Here is a 24,829-nt window from a genome sequence, read left to right on the forward strand (position 1 = left end):
ACCTTTGAAGCTTGGCTGGAGAAGGTATTAAAAAGGCTAATTTATTGGCCCCACCTGTGTAGCTGGCCTCTCCATCGCTTCCAGGAACTAGATACAAAGGTGTCACCTGAACCCAAATTAATAAGATTACAGAAAAGTCTCACATATACTCACACACAGTCAATAAAAGGCACATACTTGTCCCAGATGACACTGTGATTAATTTGGATAACATTTATTTTTGTTATATTTCATATAGTTTAATAAAATATTAAAGACTGTTTCAACACAGAAACTGTTTTAGCCTACCATTCTTGTGAGACTTGGAACATGAATAGGTCTGAAGTAATCCTTCAGGATTAAATCAACCAACACTAACAACGGGAGTAAACTCTACATGAATAGGAATCAGCTAATCTTGTATAAGCTCCTTACAAGAACCGATACATGCAGAAGTTCTTGTCACAGTTCACACTTCAGCACAAATCATTTCCAGTTCAGAGTTGGGTATTGGACGGTTCTGTCTTTTAGTAATTGATTTAGTAAAGTTTGTGGCTGGGCTGATCTTGGTTCGGTCACAAATCATCCAACAATCTCGAACTGAATGGAGTTGGGCAATGGAATGCTTCATCCCCAAAACAACGCTCCCTCACAAAATATTTGAAACATTTATTTTGAGGCAAAAATGATGAGAGAAACACAGCTTTATGAACCACACTGAATCAACAGCATCCATCCAACGGCTTTTGTTACAAGCTCCGCCCCAATGGGCGTCACAAACCCGCCTCTTTGGCTTTCGATATAATTTGTTGGATGTAGAAAAGGGACTGGTTCGTTCTGAATATAGAAATAAACTGTCAATCAAAATAGGGCGGGTTATATTCTAAGTTATAATTGCCAGTTGTTGTAGTGGCGGTGGTGACACGTCAAAAAAGGCAGTTCAGAGTTCTACATTCAAATTGCCTACGGATAGGGAAGAGTGGTCCCACGAAGTCTGGAAAATGGAAGAAGAGATGAGCGAGCAGATGCGACCCCTCCTGACATCGGTGAGGAACCAGCAGTTTTTTGTTTATCTTGTAACGGTAGTTTTTAGCCTCCGATACCTGTTGGCTTGACTGACTTCTCTGCTTTCAGACACAATTTTTAGAGAAAGGAAGGAGGAAGAAAGGGGGGTTGGGGGCTCACTCCAGTCGCATGCTATCATTTTGTCTGCTACAACAAAAAGCATAGATGGAGATGAAGTTAATCGTATTTTAGCATCACTTCCCTTTTGTGCCGAAAATACATCTTATCTAGAATGAAAGAGGTCTTTGTCGGTGTTAGTTATTCGGAGGAGGGGGGGGGGGGAGAGAACCATGTGTTCGCCAGGAAGTAGCGTTAGTCAACTCCAGTCAGTCTCGTCTCCTCCCCAGTGATGATTCACACGCGAATCATATTCAAATAAGACAACAAAACTCATTTCTTTGTGAATGAGGATGTGCGCGTGGTTCCGAGGTCGCCAGGTTTGAAGTCGCGTGTGTCTTTTTTGCTGTAAGATTAGTGAAACTCGCCGGTAGCGATGGGAAAAACTTACGTGATGTTTGGGCCACAGGATCGCTAGTCAAACTTACAATTGCACTGTTACACGTGTTGCTCTAAAGATTATCATTGTTTATTAGTGTGTAATTTAAGATCAGTATTGGACAGTTCCTGATCATATCTGGGTGACAGTTAAACCCCTTACTGTATCAAACAGAGAATTCTAACTGAAAGGGAATACAATGTCTTGAATAATGTGTCCTCCGAATAGTATGGAAACATACCTAAATACTTAGAAATCGTAGAACAATCTAATGAGGTCATCCTTTGTTAGTACGTAGGCCGGCTCCAAACTCAGTGTACCAGATTTTGGTTTCGGAGCAAGTATTATGAACGTTTGTTGCCATACCCTCAGAACCTAATATGAGTGTTGATGAAGATGTCTTACCAGCAAACCTACTTCTAAAGCAGCTTCCTTTGACGCCAGACGCGTGTAAAGGACCCATTCCACTCTTTTGTGATTACAGTTCATCTGTATGTAACAAATACATTGTTGTTTTCATAAAGCCAAGACAACCCTACTTTTTGTACAGTACCATCCACATACCTTATGTTAGCACAGAATCATACCATTGCTGATATTCCCTCCTAAGTTGTCAAGTGCATCCTCCTGCCAGCCAGCCAGCCCAGGGACCCTGTTAAGGCAGTGTTGTAAGGCCTCCTTGGTGATGCCCTCTGATGACGCCCCAGAGACTGAGCACCTGTGAGTCACAGAGGCCTATCACAAATCAACGTTAGAAGAAGAAGCAGCTGCGAGTGAATGTGGTACACAAAACAACTTTCACACAGTTGGGTCACTGAATGGTTTCATTGACATTAGTTGGAGAACGCTCAATGTCTATGTCAGCTAAACCTCCTTAAAACATTTTTTTGACCAGTTCCATTCATGTTTTTGAAGTCTTTGTGACAGTGAAATGAAAGTCGAGTGAGTGTACTAAGGCTATTGTTTCCTATGTCGTACCTGCAGACATGACAGCTTTAGTAAGCTTACTCAGGCAAAAATGTGACTTTACTCCCATCACAACACACTGCAGATGCACAATTCAGATTCATCCATGGACAGCTCTCATTGAAAAGAAGGTTTTAAATAACCCATACGTTACAAATCAACATGGCTCTTCACAAGTTGGCTCATTTTGATGAATCGGAAACAGTTGGTTCTCTTTTGAGTCCATCTCAACTTCAGGAACAGCCCCTCATGCATGTCTTCGCTCTCAGTTGTGTGCCGAGCCCACATCCTTCAGACTCCTAGTTTGACGTGTGCATGTCTGCGTCTGCGTTCAGCACTCTGCTGACAGCTTTTGGAGTGAAGGCTTCTCCATAGCAACCTTTGGTCTGTGTTCCAGGCTGAATCAGGTTTGTTCTTCCGAGCCCTCTATTAGAGCTACATGAACTCAATAGACCTTCGTAAAGACTGGGATATTCTCACAGTTGACCGTGAACCATGCTCCTAGAATCGGAATCAGAATTGGGTGTTTATTCGACATGAAAGTTTGCACAGACAAGGAATTTACTTTGGCAGGAGAGCCTACCTAGGCAGCCATTTTCGGCGCCAACTCCTAGCTTTCTAATGTTACCTCAAACTTGTGTTATAGCTCTGGTCCCATCATGCTTATCCTTCTTGTGTAGGCCTCACCACGTAAATTGCCTGTTTAGTAACGGATTGGCTTCCCACTTCTGTCCAGCGATCATCCCCAACTTTGCATCTGCATCGGGGCTGCGTCGGGACAGGGCTACGTGGTCAGGGAGCTTGACACAGCAGGAAGTGTGTCATTGTTCCTGTCTGGGCGCTCAGCAACTCTACTGTACTGTGAGGCCTGAGCAGACAAAGGCAGGGCTAAAGCAGCATACACACTTGCATGTATTCACCTACTCTTTCGCTACACACACACACACACACACACACACACGCAGGCAGGCTAGCTCAGGGTTCATGTCGGTTCAGGGCTACTGTAGCATCACGCTGTGGAGGCTTGTAGCTCCTCCTGCCTGCAGCCATGCGCAGCAGGCCACTCCCACAGGCCTTGCCTCCAGACAGACCCCCATGCAGCTCAGCTTTATGACTTATTGATGGAACTGCATGCTGCATCATTATACAATCACATCATTGTATTCAATTTACACAACTGAGGTTCCCACACTCTGGATCCAGACCTGTGAGGAACTGGCCAAAGACTGCCACTGTGTGCGGCCTGGGTTTAACTACAGGCAAATATATGAATCAAATCGAATGTACCCAAGACTAACCTTCACATTTGTTTCTATGAAATAAGTACCAGTCTTAATGGCTCTGTATTCAGGGTGTTTTGAAAAGAACTGGCTTGGAATTATTCATGTCATCTGTCTGCCTCAGTGACCCCATAGTCAGTTCTCTGCTCTGCTCTCTTTACTACGCAGTTCATAGAACCCATGCAAATAGTCCTAACAGACTTTCCATCGCAGACTAATAAAACATGAGTCTTGATGTCTGATCTTTTCAAAGACTATTCAGTCATTTTACTAGACTGGATACTACTGTTCTACTAAATCAATACATTAGGTCAAAGTCTGCCATTGATTTATTTTGCAGTAGCTGTCAGTTTGTAGTTTGCATTTCATGCCAGTTTCAGTAATGTGTTTTCCTGTTGAGAAATAAGGATTATAACTATCTTCCCTGTCTTAAGCCCAAACAAAATGTCACCTCATTGAGAGCTGTGCCAACAAGGCAAATCAAAATGACCTTATTGATATAATGAAGCTAATATCTTCTAGGCCTTCTGGATGATTCTGTCTACAGTGTTGTGCGTCTACTCAGCCTGTAAGTGACCTAAAGCAGGAGTTGGATAAATAAGCTATTCACACTGGACCCTGCTGCCATCCCCCACCTCCTCTTTCCCCACCCCTCTATTCACCCTCCTACTTCTTTCTGTGCTCTTCCTCTGATATGCTAAGACCGGAAGGTGTGTGTTTGTGTGCGTGCGTGTGTGTTTGTATGAGGCTATTAGAATACGAGTCCCTTGTCTGATTGGCTGGGCCAGCCAGATGGTTATTAGAGTGCATCTGCCTCCTTCCCTGCTTTCTATGCTTCTTTCCATCCATCTCTCTCTCTCTCCCTCTCTCTTTTGATTTTTTTTCTCTCTCTTTGTCTCTACCTTTTTGTCCCTGTCTGTGGGGTAGCCTTGCTGAGAGATTGGTGTTGATGCGTGCTAGCAGTGTACAGTACGAAGTGCGTCAGGCAAAGGGGAGGGCAGAGCGAGGAGGAAGTCAGCCAGTTTGGTGTTTCTAACCGTTATGGAGAGGAGAGGGGAAGAGCATGGATGTTGCTTGGTAAGTCTGTTTACCTTGCTCTGTGAAGGGAACAAGGGGACACGGGCGGAGGACCAAGAGTGAGAGGATATGCAAGAAAGCTTGTTCTTTTGGGGGCACTTCTAAAAGGTTCATTGATGGTCAGGTTTCTCTAAGACTCGCCTAAGCTTGGCATCACCTGATCTAGTTACAGACATCTAGATATTTTTTCATGTAGCTAACTTGTTAGTGTTGCCATGGTAATTCTATTGATGTGACCTGTAATGGGCCTGAGCCCTCTAGGACCTGGTGTTGATCCTGTAACGCTGCAACAGCTCCTTTTCCAGGCTTTTGTTGTTTACGTTTGCTCAGCTTATGGGTCGACAAAGAAAGTGAGAGATTGTGAATGACAGTGAGAGGAAGAGGAGGGCTGGTGATACCGTCACCACAGTATGCTCTCACCCTACAGTAGGCTTCTTGGCTGAGTCTTTTTAAATGGGAATTTTCTGAGATGTGTGTTTGCTTGTGTGCTCATTCAAACACCCCAGATGGCTCGAGCAAGGAGGGATGGGTGTTTGTTCGGGGGTGGGGGGAGCTGTGAGTGTTTGTCAAGGAGGGAGGGGGGCTTCTGGGAGTGCGAATGCATATTACCATAATTAAAGCTGGTTTAGAGATGAACAGGGGCTTCATGGAACTGAGGGGTTTTAACGAGTGTTGAAAAAATCATTCTATATGAGACCCTCTTTTCTGTCTGTCGTTGACCTTCCGGCCAGTTCATTAACAGGATACAATGCTGAAATAATCTCTGAGGGGATTGTTCCCATCAGAATGCTCCCCCGGCTGCTTTGTGGTTCACTGCTGTTTGGGCCATTGAATGACACATGGACAAGGACAAGTGGCACCCAAAGCTATTTCTGTGTCGATTTATCAAAACCATCTACTGTTTCATACTAGTCTGGCTCCTCCTACTTTGTGTTCTGAAGGAAACCATCGACTTTCCAAATCATCCCGTGCCAATGAATTTCCAAACTTTTCAACATACAGACAATTGGATCAGAAGTTTATCTGTGTTCATTTGCTATTATCAACAGTTGCTTACCGTCAGACCCTTCTGGCTAGGGTCATTGGCGAGAGGTACTGTAATATCTGATCTTTCTGTGTGCAGTGACCAGAGGTCACAGAGGTCAGAGGAAAACAGTGCAGCTGTGGGAATCTCTCAACTCGCTCTCTCTCACACTTTCTCTCACACCCTCCCCATCTTTCGGTCTTTCGCGCTTTGCCCTCGCCTCTCTCTACCTCCTTTCTTTGTTCTCTCCGTTTCACGCACAGGATCTTTCTCGATCACAGCTGTGGAGAACGCGAGCGTGGAGGATGTGGCGTCGTGTTCGTCTGATGCGGTTTAAATGTGCTGCAGCTCACGTGACGGTTTTCCTGTCGAACGTTATCACATCAGAATGGTTCTCGTACACCTACCTGTTGTCTTTGGGTTCTCTTCTTCTTCGTCAGGCTAAGGGCGTAGTTGTAGTGGGCGAGTATGGTAATGTCATGGGCGGGGACTAGTGTAGTCACGTCACTGCCAGTCAGCTCTCCACATTCACACTCCAGTTCACAACTCAGACTGTTTTGAGTCAGATGGCTGAGCGGTTATGGAATTGGGCTATTAATCGGAAGGTTGACGGTTCGATTCCTGGCCGTGCCAAACGACATTGTGTCCTTAGGCAAGGCACTTCACCCTACTTGCCTCGGGGAGAATGTCTCTGTACTTACTCTTATCCAGAGCGACGTACAGTGTCTGCTAAATGACTAAATGTAAATGTAATGTAAATGTTATGGGGTGCACCCTCTCTTGTGCTGTAGCTCATGAGATGCACACACAGGCGTACACACAAACTCAGCAGAAAGACGCGACAACGCACACTCTTCTACACACATCCCCTTTGCCTTTACACACACAGCTACAATATCTCCTTTACATACACACATACACACACACATCATTATACACTCTCCTTCTACACACAAATGTGCACTCTCCGTTTACACACACTTAAACATACACACACACACACACACACACACACACACACACAGAAACTCTCTTTTACACACACAGAAATACACACAGCTGCAGACTCTCCTTTACAGAAATACACACACACACACACACACACACACAGAAATACACACAGAACTATAAATAAAGAAGTTACAGTAGGCGGTCGAAACAAGACTCAACTTTTGGGAACAAGCCAATCATGCATACGCAAACATGCTCTCACTCACGCGTATGTAAAGGCCATTTGGCAGACACATGGGCCATATTTGCACTGAGCGTGCGTACCGTATCCATGATAACCAGTGCCTGCCTTTCCAGAGTACATTTTCCTAGGATTCGTTAGGGGAAAACCGGTGGAAACCTCCCGTTTAGGCTGGGATTTGTAGTCCTGCCTCAGCAGTTTGAATGTGATTGAGTCTAACAATCTGGGCCAGCCATGCAGGACTTCTGGGGTGATATTGTCAATCTGAGGACCACAAGAACAGCTCAGCCTGTATTGGTATGCTCTGTGTGTGTGTTGTGTGTGTGTGTGTGTGATTTATAGATTAAGTGTTAGGAGGGCTGTCTAATTTTGTGAATAAGACTTGCGAGGAACAGAATCCGCAATAATCCAGTTTATAATAGTGTTTCTATGCCAAGTGGCGTTTCTGCACTGTGTGGCGTTTCTGCGCTGGGTATAACCAGGTGCTGTAGACTAGTTTAGCTTTACTGACTTTTGAGGAACTGACGAGCTGTCTTTCTAACGGTCTTCCCTGTTTTCATTCAGGCAGCAATACGCGTGTCCACCTTGTCCGTCCTGTTCAGTCTCGTCCAGGGCTAGTTAGCGTGGTATTTCAGGTGGGGTTATTCTAGTGGTAGGGGTGTTCTTGGCTTGTGGGGTGTGTTATGGGTGGCAGTTATTTTTAAACTCCGAATGAAATCAGATGTAGCCCCTGAAATGGAGCACCAACGTGGTATAGTACTCATGACTAAAATAGCCCCCCAACATTAGAGGTCAGGTGAACCCAGCTATACATCATCATCAGCATCACAGTCACACACCTCTGGCCTGGACCTGCCTAGAAGGTTGGAGAGGTCTGTCTGAGCTGGGTTTTCCTGTCTACCTTGTTTTTTCGTGTTGTTAGAAACACAGCAAAATGATCTTTGGAAACACTGGTGTTGACTAGCTTAGAAGGGTTTGTGCTACCAGCTGATGTTGACTTCAGTTTTCTGAAGGTGTCGTGTGACATGCTGTCTAATGTGTTGGTTAGAGGATGTGAAAGGATGTGATGATAAGGGTTGGTCATGGGACAAGAGTTACCGGGAACTTGATGCAGATCTTCTCTTCAGTAACCAGTGCTTATTTACTTTAGTTACCAATATGCCCATAGACCATGTTGTAATGACAGGGTAATATCACCGTTTCCAGTTTACTACCTGAACCTGAAATGTTGTGTTTCTTCTGGTTGATGTTCTGTGACTGTTTGTGACCGTCTTTGTGACCGTCTGTTTCCAGGGTAATGATGACGAAGCTGTGGTTGACCTGGGGAAGACAAGTTCTACTATCCACACCAACTTTGAGAAGGAGGAGCTGGAGAGTATGTTTAGCACCGCACACATTGTGGCAACTTGGACTGTGTTTACCACCACACACACTGTGGTAACTTAGACTGTGTTTACCACCACACACACTGTGGTAACTTAGACTGTGTTTACCACCACACACACTGTGGCAACTTAGTCCCGTCCTGGGTTTATGTGTACACCGAAGCAGCAGACAACAGGCCCAACAGCATAACTGCTGATTCGTTTACAGCCACAGGGCATGGGTGTTTTACAATTATTTCCACAATGCCGTAGTAGGAACCCACACACGCACGCTCACAGCTGCATACTCATGACTCCTTTCCTTGAGTTCCAGTCACGTTTGCCTCTCTCTGGTATGATAGGGAGCCTGACGTTCACACACATTCCACAGAATCAGAGGGGGAGAGAGAGAGGGGGAGAGAGAGAGGGGGGGAGAGAGAGAAGGGGGGAGGGGGGAGAGAGGGGGAGGTAGAAAGGAGGAGGGGTAGAGTGTCACAACAGAAGATTCTGTAGAGAACTTGTGAGCATTAGGCTTATTCATGGCCATTGTTACTCTCACACACACACACACACACACACACACACACACTTAGCTTACACCGGCTTCCAATGAATGTCTAATGAGGCACAGTCCACACTGGGACAGGTGGACCTGACCATGTGACATGATGACAAGCCAGAGACAGAAGGTTAGTGAGAAGGTTGTGTGTTTGTAGCTAATTCTCATAACAGCAATGGACAGAATGAACCCTGCTGCTCTGGCCCCCACTGATCACAGCCAGCCAGCCAGCTTCACTCCCTCCCCCTCTCAGACACACACACACACACACACACACGCGCACACGCTTGTACGGTGTGTTGCAAAGCCACTGAGGGTAGACCTTTGTCTAAAGACACTCATTCAATTCATGTTCTGTTAGTGTTGTTGCTAGTCATCCTGTGTTTAAATGTGCTCTTGTGGTGTGTGTGTCTGTAGACTCCTATTGCTGGTTGTTTGGAAATAAGGGAGCAGGTGTTGACATGCACCATGTTTCTGTGGAGCCCTGGCCAATCTCCTCCAAGGCCTCCCCCTGCCTCCTCCCCCAGCCTCCTATCCCAACCTCCTATCACAGCCACTTATCCCAGCCTCCTATCCCAACCTTATCCAGCTGCCTCCCCTCTCCCTCTGCAGTCTGACTATGCTAGTTAGTTGCGTGCTAGTTCCCTAGTTTACACAGTAATTAACCTCTGGCATCTGGATCTGATCAGCGACGCATTGATAATGAAAGACCAGTGTGCTAACCTGAGTTGGACATGTGCTAACCTGAGTTGGACATCTTCAACCTAAGTTCAGCATCACATCCGCCAGCCTAAGTCCCACCCGTGAAGCCCCCAGACTTCCCACGGAGCTCCTACCTCTGCAGGTTGTGAGACGGGGTATTGTTGCCGGGCACCCAGGTTGTTGTATTGAAGTTCCACTCCTATTGTCGTTCTGTTCTATTGGTCCTAATCTCTGAGGTCCCCATTGACGTCAGCAGGACACCCTGCCAGAGCAGGCCAGCGGACCCGACTCTGAGCAGATAAAGGCTGTGTTTATAAGCACAAAGACCCGCCAGCGCTTCCCTCTCCTTATTAGGGTTCCCTCCCGCCCTGTGTCTCTGCTGAGGGACGGTTTGTGGCATTCGGAAGATTTCACTAATAGAGACAGTTTGGTGGCTATTTCCAAACGGGAGTGTTTCCAGTGACTCATGCGGCGCCATGTGTATCAGCACGGTTATATGGCCTGCCACACCTAGCCCTGCTGTGACGAACGAGAGGAAGAAAGGGGGGAAAATGGAAAAGAGGGGCTGGCTGGACAGGCTGACTCTAGACCTGGAGTCTGTGGTGGTTGTTTTGATTGTGTATTTGGATGCAGGTTAGAACGTTTGCATGTTTTAGTATCTGTTGCATAAGGATGTGGCTTATAATCACCCAACGAGGACATACAACAGTGGTAATGGAGCTTGTAAATGACCTCATTTAGCCTGGCTGGTGTTCAGTTTTCTACAGTTAAGATTCAGATACCCAGCTTATGAAACCAAGACAATGGAATCCAATCTGGCCAGATCAGTTCAACCCTCATGGAGCACCCAGCCGGTGAAGCCAGCTAGTGAAAATATATCCTGGGTGTTATGAACTTGCTTCGTAGTACAGGCCCCCTTCTCACCTGCTGTAATTACCCCTCCAGGCCACCGGGCGGTGTATGTGGGCGTCCATGTGCCGCTGGGCCGAGAGAGCAAGCGACGCCACCGTCACCGCGGACACAAACACCACCGCAAGAGGAGGGACCGCAGTTCGGAGAGGGACGAAGGACGCGACTCGCCCACCTGCAGTAGGCCACGCCCCCTCTCCCCCATCCCTCCCTCCCCCCCCTCCTGTTACTGTCGTGTTACCGTCAGCAGAGAGAGAGAGGCGGCTGACCTGTGTGTGACCTTGCAGACACGCCTTCTCAGCGGGTGCAGTTCATCCTGGGGACGGAGGACGACGACGAGGAGCACATCCCCCACGACCTGTTCACCGAGCTGGACGAGCTCTCCTTCAGGGAGGGGCACGTCTACGAGTGGAAGGAGACGGCCAGGTCAGACGGTCTGGCCTGCCTCACATAGCCTGCCCCGCCTCACATAGCCTGCCCCGCCTCACATAGCCTGCCCCGCCTCACATAGCCTGCACCGCCTCACATAGCCTGCACTGCCTCACATAGCCTGCACCGCCTCACATAGCCTGCACCGCCTCACATAGCCTGCACCGCCTCACATAGCCTGCACCGCCTCACATAGCCTGCACCGCCTCACATAGCCTGCACCGCCTCACATAGCCTGCACCGCCTCACATAGCCTGCCCCGCCTCACATAGCCTGCACCGCCTCACATAGCCTGCCCCGCCTCACATAGCCTGCACCGCCTCACATAGCCTGCACCGCCTCACATAGCCTGCACCGCCTCACACAGCCTGCACCGCCTCACACAGCCTGCCCTGCCTCACACAGCCTGCACCGCCTCACACAGCCTGCACCGCCTCACATAGCCTGCACCGCCTCACACAGCCTGCCCACACATATACACATGTATGTGTCTACACATGCATGGCATGCACACACAAATACGCATAAACAGTAACAAGCTATCTTAACGTTTGCATGCCTGAGTAGGCACTATTTGTCGCTTTGGACGAAAGCGTCTGCGAAATAAATGAATGACGTGTGTCTGTTGTCATGAATGTGTGTGTGTGTGGGGTCTGCGTCTCGATCCCCGGCTGTTGCGCGTGCAGGTGGCTGAAGTTCGAGGAGGACGTGGAGGACGGGGGCGAGCGCTGGAGCAAGCCCTACGTGGCCACGCTGTCCCTCCACAGCCTGTTCGAGCTGCGCAGCTGCATCCTCAACGGCACCGTGCTGCTGGACATGAGGGCCAGCTCCATAGAAGAGATTGCCGGTGAGGGGTGTGTGCGTGTGCGTGCGTGAGTGAGAGAGAGGGAACTCATCTGTGGAACCGTTTTTGTGAAGTGGCGACCTGTATGGTAGTGGTTTATGTGTCTATATACAATGTTTTAGCAAAAAAAAGGTTGTAGTCCTGGTTGACGGTGCATTTGTGTTTACACTTGAGTTCATGAAACTGAATGTCCCCCGCCTTTCTCTCTCTCTCCACACACACACGCGCGAGTAGACATGGTGATCGACAGCATGGTGGCGTCGGAGCAGCTGGAGGAGGAGCAGCGGGAGAAGGTGCGCGAGGCCATGCTGAAGAGGCACCACCACCAGAACGAGAAGAAGCTCAGCAACCGCATCCCGCTGGTGCGCTCCTTCGCTGACATAGGCAAGAAACAGTCGGACCCCTACCTGCTGGAGCGCAACGGTGAGGGGCCCTCTCTTCACCCCACTCCTCCTGGACGCGCGGGGGGCGCGCGGCTGGTCTCCGCTGCCGTTAGGAAAGGTAGCCGTCGGACAATTGACTCGAACCGACTTCGGAAGTGTCTTATTCGAATCTTGAAGTTAGTTAGGGGTCGCGACTGATTTGATGTCGCGTATCCAGATCCTCGTTTTCTGTGGGTCGTTGTAGCCGGAAGTTTCTATCGGATGAGCAAATGGAGTGTGGAGACGAAGGGCCTCTGCGATTGGTGCACGGCCCGCGGGCTTCTGTGATTGGTGCATGGCCTTGTGTGTGTGTGTGTGTGTGTGTGTGTGTGTGTGTGGGTGTTAGTGTGAGAGTTTGATTGGGACATCTTGTGTGCTGGTCCTGGAGCATGTGTGCATCAGCTGATCTAGTATCAGCCTCTTGTTATAACTCTATTTACTCACAGCAACCAGCCTGTACCGTGTGTGTGTGTGTGTGTGTGTGTGTGTGTGTGTTTGGGGTGACCTTTTCAGGGTTGATCTGCTACTTGAGAGGAACCTGTTCCATGGAGGGCAAGATTACTTCACTGTGCCACGGAAACTCATTAATAACCATTCATACAGAAGTGGTGCTACCAATGGTCATAGTATGACTGATAGATTATCTTTAGTGCTGTCAGTTTAACGCGTTATTAACGGCGTTAACGCAAACCCAAATTAACGGCGTCAATTATTTTATCGCGCGATTAACGCTCTTTTTGGCCTAGCAAACTTTGTAGTTTTTTTTCACATGCTGTTGCAACAACTACCGACGTTAGAAAAACTACAACACCACACCGGATCTAGCTAGACCGGAAACAAAACAACAGGCACGCCAAACACTCGTTTGGCTTGCGAGCTGGCTTAAGAGTAGTAGCAGAGCCCGTTTACGGATATTAGACATTCTCTGGTAGTAGGCTAACGTTACGTTTTGAGTGGATGACGAGCGCGAGATGCCGAAATGGATGCCAATAAGATTCTGAATGGAAAGTTTGCTTTTAAAAAGTTGCCAAATGGTTCTATTGACAAGACCAGTGATCTGTGTGTTTTGTCGTTGTAAACTGAGCTATCATCGCAGCACGTCCAGTCTGAAATACCACTTGATGGCCAAGCACACAGCTGATGCGAATTCTCTGCCCCCTCGTCAAAGCCAGGCGATTGCAATGTTGTTTTCAATAAAAAAAATATTTGCACAAAGCAATCCGAACCACTTTTCTATGTTGATAAGAGCATTAAAATTTGAAAAAAGATTGGGACAAAAAGAAATCAGGGACATTTAGAATAGATAAAAATCTGCGATTAATTGTGATTAATCGCGAGTTAATTATGACATTAATCGCGATTAAATATTTGAATCGTTTGACAGCACTAATTATCTTGCTTGCCTGGTATAAGTCTGTTTTTGGTGACCTCATTTCTGAATTTGTGGTGTGATGCAACCAAGGGGTCTGGGTAGTTTTACTAGCCTGGTGGAATGTTTCAACCGATTATACAACTGTGCTGGCTTCGTTTTTCTCATCGTGCTCTTGGTTGCCTCCCAACATGATGAACTTTTCCTCGACAACATTTTCCTGTGACTTGCCCTGCCCTGCCCTGCCCATGGCTGCCTCTACCTGCCTCTCGCTGCCTCGTGCCCAGCCTTATACTCCTCTGGAGCTTCTGCCTCTCCTGACCTTTTCTGCTCTGTGGTTGTCTCCTCATGTTCCTCCCACACTGCCCCACCCTCCCCCCTTGTAGGGGACAGTCTCTCTGCCTCCCGCCTCTCCCTCCTGCGCCGGACCTCATCCATCTCCTCCTCCAACGCGGCCACGCCCCCTCATTCCCGCCGGACGTCCCGGGACTCTCGTGGCTCCCTCTCCCGACGCGCCTCCTCCCTCCTCCGCCACACGCAGCCCGGCCCCCCCCCCGCCTCCGCCCGCCCGGACACGCCCCCTCTGTCGCCCCGCGGCCGCTCCTCCCCCGCCCCCGCGCGCCCGCCCTCGGCGCCCCCGGCTGTGGAGCCGGAGGTGCTGCTGGCCGGGGAGCGACGGGGCCTCCCCCAGGTGGTGGTCTACCCTCCGCCCCCTCCTTCTGAAGGCAAATACACGGCAGGCATGACATGAACCCTGTCCTCTCTTCCCCCCCCAGTCCTCATCTCTCCTACCAACCGTCTCCTCTTTCCCCCCCCTCTTCCTCCTGCCCCCCCCCTCTTCCTCCTGCCCCCCCCCTTCTGATGCCCTCCTCACATGTGAGTGTCTGCTGCTACCATACACCTCCTGCTTGGTTAAAGCTATGAAAGGGGCCCGAGACGAGTGCATCAGAGCTCACTGGTTTGCCGGCCGTGTTGTGGTTCAGTCGCGCACACGCGCATGCTGTTACGCAGACGGGCTGCAGAATCCAGTGTCAGGTGATAGGCCCCGTTCTGTAAGTGGAGAGCAGGGGGTTGTGATGTCATGGAGTCCGTTTCTGACTACACGCTGTTCCTGGCTGTGTGCGCCTCGGGGAGGGCTCCAAAGAACTAGAAAGGGCAAGAGAGCAGGGACATCGTTTTTCTCTCAGGCTGGCGGATGAGCGTCAACTCATAAGTGTGTAGGGAAGCTCAACATTGAGCAGGAGTCATGTCAAAAAGACAGAACAGAATGCTGCCATGAAAAACCTTCCTCCCTCACCACACAATGTAAGATGTTGACCACTTGGTAGTCGTTTGTACTGCCTGCTCTCATCGCCTGCTCCCCCTCCAGGTCTCCTGGCGTCCCCCCAGTCGGCCCCTGGCAACCTGGAGAGCAGCAAGCCCAGCGAGGCTCGCATCAACGGGAGCAGCAGCAGGGAGAACAGCACGGTGGACTTCAGCAAGGTGACTCCCCCCCCCCCCCCTTCCCCCGCCTTCCAAAACACACAGCCTTGCCATGACAGAGAACAGCACGCGCCCCCGCTTCCACGACAACCAGTCCCGCCGCACACTAACTGAAACACGTGGGCAGATGTGAGTGCGTCAGATGAGTGTTAACCTTGTCCCGCCCTCAGCAGGACTGTCCCTGTAGATGTGGTTCCCTGGGAGGGGGAGCCAGGAGGTCTATCGTAAGTCCCTCCACCTGTCAGTCATGGACCTGTGGTCCAATCAGTGCCCTTGTTGTCTAGTTGCCAGTGAAGTGTCGCCTGTCTGTATTGTGTGTGTGTGTGTGAGATTTGGTGATTTTTTTGCGATGAAGCGTATATGCACGTGTGCGGTATCTGTGTAAAGTCATTCTGCATGTCTTATGTAGTGGGTCGTGTTGTGACATTGAGAGAATGTTCACGTGCCGTTATTGTTACTTGACACCTGACTCGACATGAACCACTGTTCTGGCTTGTCACTAGACGCATCTATGTACTTTAACCATTAGACAGAGCACGAAGATTTGATGGCGTTTGTTATCGAAAAAGCTCTTGGTCTGCACCCTGAGAATAGTTTTCCTTGAGTTGTGGTTCTATTAAACTAACTTGGCATGTCCTGGAGAAGGTAGGCAAGGGGTTTCACGTGGGTCTTGGACATTGGGGGCCCCGTGTGGAATCCCGTTGGAAGAGAATCGAGAACGGTACCTCGTCACAACGTTCCCGGTCTTCTTTCTGTCCTTTTTGACCTTTTTTTTAACCCCTGACCTCCCAGGTGGACATGAACTTCATGAAGAAGATTCCGGCGGGGGCCGAGGCGTCCAACGTCCTAGTGGGGGAGGTGGACTTCCTGGAGAGGCCCATCATCGCCTTCATCAGATTGGCCCCCGCCGTGCTCCTCACAGGCCTGACCGAGGTCCCTGTGCCCACCAGGTACGGGGCACCTCCCCCAAAACCTCCCCCCTCTCGCCTGGTGCTGTGTGCGCCTCCCTAAACCTTCCCCCCCCCCCTCTCTCACCTGACAGGTTCCTGTTCCTGTTGCTGGGGCCGAACGGTAAGGGCCCCCAGTACCACGAGATAGGGCGCTCCATCGCCACCCTGATGACAGACGAGGTAAGCGTCGCCGCTGATGACGCGCTCTTGTTCCTCAGATGTGGTTTTAGCCTCGCCGTCCTCCCACTGTCTGTCTGTCTCTCTCGCCCTCTCTCTCGCCCGACAGATATTCCACGACGTGGCGTACAAGGCTAGAGACAGGAACGACCTCCTGTCAGGGATCGACGAGTTCCTGGACCAGGTGACAGTCCTGCCGCCGGGGGAGTGGGACCCCACCATCCGCATCGAGCCCCCCAAGAGTGTCCCCTCACAGGTGAGGCTGCAGCTGGTCCACGTGGGGTCCTGGCGACCCGTCCAGACGCCCCGTCCTGATCTCTCAGTCTGTCTCTCTGTCTGTCCTTACAGGAGAAGAGGAAAATTCCCGCTCTCCCTAACGGTTCGGCCCACTCGTCTGACCCGGTCCAGAAAGAGGAGCACCAAGCTGGACCAGAGCTCCAGAGAACAGGGAGGTGGGTCTCACACACACACATACTCACGCACGCACACACACACAATGGTGCTTAAGTCCCTCTTGAAGGAGCAGTGTGGGTGAGTCCAGCAGCTCATTATAGCAGCATTATGCAGAGTGGGTGGAGAGGGGAGCTTATTAAAATTGTTGCTGGAGGGCTGCTCTGAGATCTCTCATTTACGTAACCAATATCACGACTGAACAATGCAGTCCCCTTTCACAATATAGTTGCCAAATCCAATATCGACCCGGAGTACCTTGCAGAACAAACCGAGCGAACGATCTTCTTTTGTCTCTCCCTCTCTCGATCCCTCTCTGGTTGGTCGTGCTCTCTTTCCAGGATGTTTGGGGGCCTGGTGATGGACGTGAGGAGGAAGTGGCCGTTCTACTGGAGTGACATCCGCGAGGCCCTGAGCCTGCAGTGCCTGGCCTCGGTGCTCTTCCTCTACTGCGCCTGCATGTCTCCCGTCATCACCTTCGGAGGCCTGCTGGGCGAGGCCACCAAGGGCAACATAGTGAGGCAGCAGCCCCTAACCCCGCCTCGTCCGCATTGCACATCGAGTCGTCCGCGTTACGCTGTCTGTAGTGACCCCCCTACCCCCCCCCCCCCCTCGTGTTCCCTCAGAGTGCCATCGAGTCCCTGTTCGGAGCCTCCATGACGGGCGTCGCCTTCTCCCTGTTCGCGGGCCAACCCCTCACCATCCTGGGGAGCACGGGGCCCGTCCTCGTCTTCGAGAAGATCCTCTTCAAGTTCTGCAGGTGACACAGACGGGACGGCGTGGGGGGCGGGGGGGGTGCAGTCGTGCGTGCGTGCGTGTGTGTGTGTGACCCCCCCCCCCCCCTCCACCTCTGTCGTCTCCACAGCGACTACGGGCTCTGCTACCTCTCCCTGCGCACCAGCATCGGCCTGTGGACGGCCTTCCTGTGCCTGGTCCTGGTCGCCACGGACGCCAGCTCGCTCGTGTGCTACATCACGCGCTTCACCGAGGAGGCGTTCGCCGCGCTCATCTGCCTCATCTTCATCTACGAGGCGCTGGAGAAGCTGTTCAACCTGGGCGAGCTCTACCCCGTCAACATGCACAACCACCTGGACAACCTCACCCTCTACACGTAAGAGCCTCGTCAGGGGGGGCGGGGGGGTCACGGCAGGGTCACGCTCGAAGCTGCTACTCGTTAGCAACCCGGGGCTGATCGTTTAGGGGGTCAGGTTACTAAAGAGGTCGAGAGGCTTGCGGTGGTTCCTGCTTGTGGAGGCGGTTCTGAGGTTAACGTGGTGTCTGGTCACAGGTGTCAGTGTTCCCCTCCAGACAACAGCACCGCGGAGGTGGAGAGGGTTTGGAACAGCAGCGGGTTCCCCTCCCAGTCCTCTATATCCTGGGAAGACCTTGACGTCAAGGTTAGCACGTCTGTTCGCCCTAGCTTTTTACACACGTTTGGATCTTGGATTTTTTTTTCAATGAATGAAGGAGTCATGTTTTTCTTACACCCTTTATCCCCCCCCCCCCCCCCCCCCGTTCCCCTCCTTTCTCCATTCATCCACCCAGGAGTGCCTGAGGCTCCATGGGCAGTTTGTGGGCGCGGCCTGTGGGCACGATGGCCCGTTCATCCCCGACGTGCTCTTCTGGTCCGTCATCCTCTTCTTCACCACCTTCTTCCTGTCCTCCTTCCTCAAGCAGTTCAAGACCATGCGCTACTTCCCCACCAAGGTCCAGCCTCTCCCTCACACATCCCGGCGGTGCACCGCTGTGTCGAATCAAGATAGCCCAAAGATTCGAAAGCAGACAGAGCTGCCTCAGTTCTGAACTCTACAGACTTGGTGTGGTTCGTGGGTGACTTTTGTGTTTTTGTTGTCCAGGTGCGCTCCTCCATCAGTGACTTTGCCGTGTTCCTGACCATCCTTATCATGGTCCTGGTCGACTACATGGTGGGAATTCCCTCACCCAAACTCCACGTCCCAGACCGCTTTGAGGTAGACATTTCAGGGCCTGATGATCATCCCATGTATGTACCCGGGTGTATGTCTGCATCACGTGGCACTGAACGCTGGCTTTTTTCGCTTTCCACCTCCAGCCCACCTCCAAGAGTCGCGGCTGGTTGATCAGCCCGCTGGGGGTCAACCCCTGGTGGACGATGCTGGCTGCCGCGGTGCCCGCGCTGCTCTGCACCATCCTCATCTTCATGGACCAGCAGATCACCGCCGTCATCATCAACAGGAAGGAGCACAAACTCAAGGTCAGAGAGAGAGAGAAGGAGAGAGAGAAGGGGAGGGGGGGGGGGAGAGAGAGAATACTTTTTGGAACCCCTCCCCCCCCCCATGCAGCTGGTTAACTGAAGTTCTGTCGCATGCATGTTTGCCCTCCATCCCCGACCGCACCCACAGAAAGGCTGTGGCTACCACCTGGACCTGCTGGTGGTGGCCGTGATGCTGGGCGTGTGCTCCCTCATGGGCCTGCCCTGGTTCGTGGCGGCCACCGTCCTCTCCATCTCCCACGTCAACAGCCTGAAGCTGGAGTCCGAGTGCGCCGCCCCCGGGGAGCAGCCCAAGTTCCTGGGGATCCGGGAACAGAGGGTCACGGCGTTCCTGATCTTCCTGCTCATGGGCTGCTCCGTGTTCATGACCTCCGTGCTCAAGGTGAGACGTGCGTCTCTGGCGTGTGGGGGGGAACTCGCCTGTTGGTGGAACGGTGTTTTGAAACGGGGGGAACCCCTAGAGTACTTCAAATCCCGTCAACATCGATTTTTGTATAGCCCTTTGTTTTTGTTTTGTTTTTTTGTACGAGAAATGTCACAGAGGTCATTGTTGTTTGCTCTCCTCCTTCTCCCCCTCCTCTCCAGTTCATCCCCATGCCTGTGCTCTACGGGGTGTTTCTCTACATGGGCGTGTCTTCTCTCAAAGGCATCCAGGTACTCCACGGCCCCGACTTCGCAATCAGTGTGGGTGTGTGCGTGTATGTCTTTCACCGGGAGCCTTATTAATCCCCCCTTCCCTCCCAGTTCTTTGACCGTATCAAGCTGTTTGGGATGCCAGCCAAGCACCAGCCGGACCTGATCTACCTGCGCTACGTGCCCCTGTGGAAGGTCCACGTGTTCACCCTGGTCCAGCTCACCTGCCTGGTGCTGCTCTGGGTCATCAAGGCCTCCGCCGCCGCTGTCGTCTTCCCCATGATGGTAGCGGCTCTCCCCCTGTCGTCGTACGCGGAGGATGGATTGGTGTGGTGAAACGATCTTTTTTTTAATTTTTATGACAAAGATGAATCTGATTGGCTTCTCCCGGCTGTCCTCCAGGTCCTGGCCTTGGTGTTCATTCGGAAGCTGCTCGACTTCTGCTTCACCAGCAGGGAGCTGAGCTGGCTGGACGACCTGATGCCAGAGAGCAAGAAGAAGAAGGAGGATGACAAGAACAAGAAGGCCAAGGAGGTGTGTGACATTCAGACGGCCGAGGTTTGAGGGAACGCCACAGTGCTGCGTCGGAACTGCAAAATGACGACTTTTTGCTCAAACGGGATGCTTCGCGTGTGTGCGTGCGTGCGTGTGTGTTCCTAATCTATCCCCACTCTCCTCAGGAGGCCCAGCGTTTGCTTGAGGAGAACGAGAAATTAAAACACTCATACAGAGACAACGTCCTCAAGATCCCAGTGAAAGGGCTCAAAGTCAGGTCAGTCTGGAGAGGAGCACCCTCTTCGACCCAGTGTTCCTGAACGCCTGCAGGATACCTTACCAAGCATACTCTTCGCCTTACCAAGCATTATAAAGCATTATAAAGCTTCAAGTGCAGTGAGAGAGAGAAATGTCTCTGGCTAATGTCTTGACCTGTCTGTCTCAAAGCAGGTGTGACAGTATCGCGTCGGACACGTCCGTCAGGGTGGAGTAAAGTGGATTGGTCTGTCTCGGCCAATGTCCTGGCCTCGTTTTAACACAGCCCGCCTTCCATGATTAACATCCCATAATAACTTGAGTCAAACTGGGCTGTCTTGCCTCTCTCGCTCTCTCAGACCTCAGTACTTGACCTACAGTATAGACTCGTTACCTGTCCTAAAAGCTGGAGCCCAACCTGTCTGCTCAGCTTTGGCAGATCTGGGCAGGTATGGTGTTTCAGTTTAGTTTCAGATTTGGATGCATTAACACCACCCTCTTTATTATACCACCAGCACCACAGCAACCATGTGAACAACTCTGTACCATGACAACCACTGTAACCGCCTAAACCAGACTGTATTAGTGTCACACTAAACAGCCTTCAGTTTGACACTATAAAGGGAGTACTATACTGTATGTGTCAGCACATGCCTTGCATCACTGTCATCATTCGGACTTTCAGACTATAGGCTATGTAATAAAATGCCGTGCCAGAGTTGGCAGTAATTCCAAGATGATCTTTGGAATTACGTTGAAAGCATCTAAGCACACATCATGCTTGGACGTGAAGTCAACACTGGGAAACTCTGTCTTTCTGTGTGTGTGTGTGTGTGTGTGTTTATTCCTCATCAGAAAGCAGACTGACAGTGTGCTTCCCATCCTGTGTGTGTGGCTTATGCAGCTGAGATTGTTGTGGTGTGTGTTTTTCCTGCAGTTTGGATCCATCTGTGGTAAACATTTCTGATGAAATGGCCAAAACTGCTATGTGGAAAGCTGTTGCCATGAACTCTGACAGTGCCAAAGCTCTGAAACCCAGTGCAAGGTAGCTATGACTCCTGGAACTCACTGGGTTTTTGTCTCCTTGCTTCGTTTGACGTCCCCCCCCCCCCCCCCCCCCCCCAAAAAAAAAAAAAACCTGTCCTTTCCCTCTGTCCTTGCATAGGTTTGGGGTTGTCATGCTGATAACCATGACTAGAAACTGCAACTATTAAATTATAAATTACTGGTTCTGTCTCCACACTAGAAAGTTTTCAATATTGTGGATGTTGTTCCTGCTTGCTATTAGTTATTGTTGTAGTGTGGAATGACCAATTTGAAGGACAGATTTTATTTTATAGTTCAGACTGAAGTAAAAACAAACTATTGGTGTATGGTTTGTTAAACAGAAGTAAGGAGCAAGCTTTGTTTATTCATCCTATTTGGAATGTCCATACATACGTACATGTTATTTTGGATTACTTCATTTCAGAAGCTATTTTGGAAATAATTTCTGGTGGTGGATCATGATGACGAGGATCATGAAAGGATGAAGATCATGATTATGTTGTTTCTTTGTGTCCACCAGCCAGGAGAAGATGTCCTGTGTGAAGATCAACCTGGAAGGAGCGCATGGGGACAAGGTTATGGATGTGGAAACATCTTTATGAGCTGCCTTAAAGCCTCTTGTACACCAGGGGGCGTTGATATGCTGCTTCTACCCCTCCTCCACACGAGGGCCGGCTGTCAGGCTGCCTGTCCCCCTCCCCTACACCAGGGGGGGCTGTTTCCTCAGCAGCTGCTGCCATGCCAAAGCCAAGTAGGCAAGTTGGAGGACACCACGCACTTACCCAGCTGAATTGTTTTCTTAAAGTTAGTCTGCAAAAGATTGATTATTCTGTTTTATATCATCGTTTTATGGTGAAAACCCTTTTCTTTTCAGGTGTATATCTTATTAGTAATAGTATTATCTCAGTAAATTATTTGTTGGTTTTGAAATGTTTCTTTCCCTTCTTTCTTCTGGATCCTGGTTAAAATGAATCTCCAGTTGTACTGATGACATGCCCAGAGACTATTATACATATAGTAGGTGTATCTATGTGTACTGGACAACATTAAATGAATGCCCCATGTGTTTGTATAGTGCAAAAGGTACATCAACTAAATCCAAGCTGTGCTGTTTCAACACCTGAATGAATTTTTGGTTGTTTTATCCTCATTCTTTAAAAATGCTATAAAGCTTTGCTTTAAATGGTCGGAGCACATTTCTGACATGTTGATTTCGGTGCTGTTGAGTATGTATGAGGGTGGGAGAGGGTTACCGTTGGGGTGTCACTCTCCTCACGCAGATGTAGTTTGCCGTTCAGTAGGACTCAAGCCTATCTCGCTCACAGCTTTTATGATGTGAATATTATATATGATGTGAATATTATATATGATATGAATTATGTTGAAACACATCAAGCACCTCAGATATAGACTCAATGTGACTGTGTATCAAAGTTCACAAACACAACCTACTATTTCCCTGTTTTATATAGTAAAATCCTTATTACTCGACTTGTTAGCAGGTGGGATTTCTTGCTGTGATGGTGAGCTTGCCTAGAAGACATCTGTCATCGACAAAACTATAATCCTTACTGATTCAGGGTTAGCATGGTCTCATGTTATCTTATATTCAAGTTATTTATCACATCTGAATCCAAACAGGGTTGGCGTGAAGCTACTGTTAACAGTTCTTTAAATTGTTTCAAATGCTTGCAACTTTAGTTAGCTTCCCTTTTTCATCTTTATTTTATGACTTTTTCGAATTAAATAAATTGTAACTAACATACAAAATGTCAGTATAGTAATGGCTTATATTCCCACCTACTCACTTGGGAGGCCAGATTCATCTGAGTAATGTTAGTCTTCAGACGGGCTTTGAAGAATAAGAATTTGTTGTCTTGTATTGCCTTGATTCAAGTAGGGCAGTATGCTTATTAGGTCTAACCTGATTGGTGGGGCTGTACGGTAATTAAGTCTTGCCTGATTGGTAGCCTCTGCTGATTGGTCATTTACGGTTTACATGCAATGGGATATTAACAGATGGCTAATGCACCAATTATTATGTTGTTTTTTTTGTCTTCTTCGCTATTGTTATTGTTACAGTATGTAAAGCATTTTTATTTATTCTAAATGGGTAATTTAGTAGAACTAGTTCAGGTGCCAGGAGGAGATGGCAAGGATGTAGTGGATGCTTGTGTCCTGTTATGTATATCTGTGCACTTAAGCTGCACATGTCATTGAGAGAGAGAGAGGGCAAACGAGATGTATCTTTTGATCTAAGTAGATATTCTTTTATGAGACTCAGGAACCAGTGGGGCCTATTGAGGTCCTTATCTATCCCTTTCCTGCACCTTCATCTCTGCTCTCTCGTAACCTTAGATATGTACTCTGGTCATCATGTTTTCTTCCTTCCCTCCCCTCATAGTTTGAGGGGTCGTTTCGATGTTACACTGGACAAAACTGTGATGGTTTCTTTCCTGTTTTGTTTTATGAATAATGTATTTTGTTTTGAATGGCTGTTTTATAAAGGTTTTGAATCATTTATTTAGTATTTTGTCCCAGATGTTTTGAAGTGCAAATGTATGCCAATCATTCAACTTTTTATTTCATACTGTGACATAAATTGTAAAGTGTTTAGACTTTTGCAATTGAATTTTAAATATAATTGTACAATCCTATGCTGTAGTTTATTCTTATATGAATGCTCTTTGTTAATAGTAGTAGTTCAACTACTTCTTGCAAGAGTGGAACAGCATGCAGAACTGCTAAGATTTTAAGATAAGATTTTTATGAGTTAATAATTCATGCCTTATCAGTAATCAATCCCTTATCAGTAATCGATCTACTTTATCAGAGGAGGAAACCCATGTCAAATATCAAATTATTTTACACAGTTACTGCTCACTCAATGACAATTATGGTAAACAAAGGTCTATATTATTTTTGAACTACTGTTGTTAAAGAATCATTATTCATTTTTATTTTTAACTTTTTGTAGTGCCTTGGTGTGTATAAGTGTAATAGCTTGATACTTCCAAGTAGGAAAAGTGCTGGCTGGGACTTAAAACTACCAAGTGTCTTATTGGTCTTCCCTGCCTTGCCACTGAAGAACACATTATCAAAGTAGTTCTCCAGTACTGTTATGTGAAGCAGCCAAGACGCAGGGTAGGATTCATGTTGCCACCTGTCAGTCCCACGTGGCTGATCTGGGCCGACCTGTTAAAGGATGTGTCTTAAATGTAGTGATCGGTGGCATCTCAACTATTTTGACAACTTTGGGAGGTGATGAAATGAGAAATGCAAAACCTGATGTCAATGAAATTGTGAAGTAAAGCAATAAAGAGCATGTCTAAGTAATCTTGGCTGTGTGCCTCAGTTATATTTGCAGCAATTTAACAACTATTGGTCACTACATATGCAGGTATGCACGGAC

General features: G+C 49.0%; 1 protein-coding gene and 1 long non-coding RNA gene across 5 annotated transcripts; one reads left to right on the forward strand and one right to left on the reverse strand.

Moving 5' to 3' along the window:
* Positions 1-198: 198 nt before the first annotated feature.
* On the reverse strand, positions 199-3,713 carry LOC146301008 (uncharacterized). Its single transcript, XR_014767868.1, has 2 exons — positions 3,135-3,713; positions 199-3,007 (listed from the first exon to the last, which is right to left on the reverse strand). It is a non-coding gene; the product is annotated as an uncharacterized LOC146301008 (long non-coding RNA).
* Positions 857-24,753, forward strand: LOC146301009 (sodium bicarbonate cotransporter 3-like). 4 transcript variants are annotated; one of them, XM_084708589.1, is made up of 27 exons: positions 7,146-7,376; positions 8,373-8,454; positions 10,650-10,793; positions 10,901-11,039; positions 11,729-11,889; positions 12,121-12,309; positions 14,064-14,402; positions 15,047-15,159; positions 15,330-15,383; positions 15,952-16,109; positions 16,202-16,289; positions 16,396-16,542; positions 16,635-16,738; positions 17,078-17,252; positions 17,363-17,496; positions 17,602-17,847; positions 18,025-18,133; positions 18,282-18,443; positions 18,593-18,706; positions 18,808-18,969; positions 19,118-19,369; positions 19,573-19,641; positions 19,732-19,905; positions 20,023-20,154; positions 20,301-20,392; positions 21,308-21,415; positions 21,938-24,753. In XM_084708589.1, exons 1-27 carry the CDS (start codon positions 7,314-7,316, stop codon positions 22,017-22,019), a joined length of 3,792 nt encoding a protein of 1,263 aa, XP_084564715.1. In that variant the 5' UTR covers positions 7,146-7,313; the 3' UTR covers positions 22,020-24,753. The 4 variants fall into 4 exon arrangements, with proteins under 4 accessions (XP_084564718.1, XP_084564715.1, XP_084564716.1 ...); XM_084708590.1 differs by lacking the exon at positions 15,330-15,383; XM_084708592.1 differs by lacking the exons at positions 7,146-7,376; positions 14,064-14,402; positions 15,330-15,383 and adding an exon at positions 857-1,025.
* Positions 24,754-24,829: the final 76 nt, after the last annotated feature.

This window comes from Hypomesus nipponensis, chromosome 2 (assembly GCF_054491055.1).
Source record: "Hypomesus nipponensis isolate SF chromosome 2, ASM5449105v1, whole genome shotgun sequence".
NCBI classification, from domain to species: domain Eukaryota; kingdom Metazoa; phylum Chordata; class Actinopteri; order Osmeriformes; family Osmeridae; genus Hypomesus; species Hypomesus nipponensis.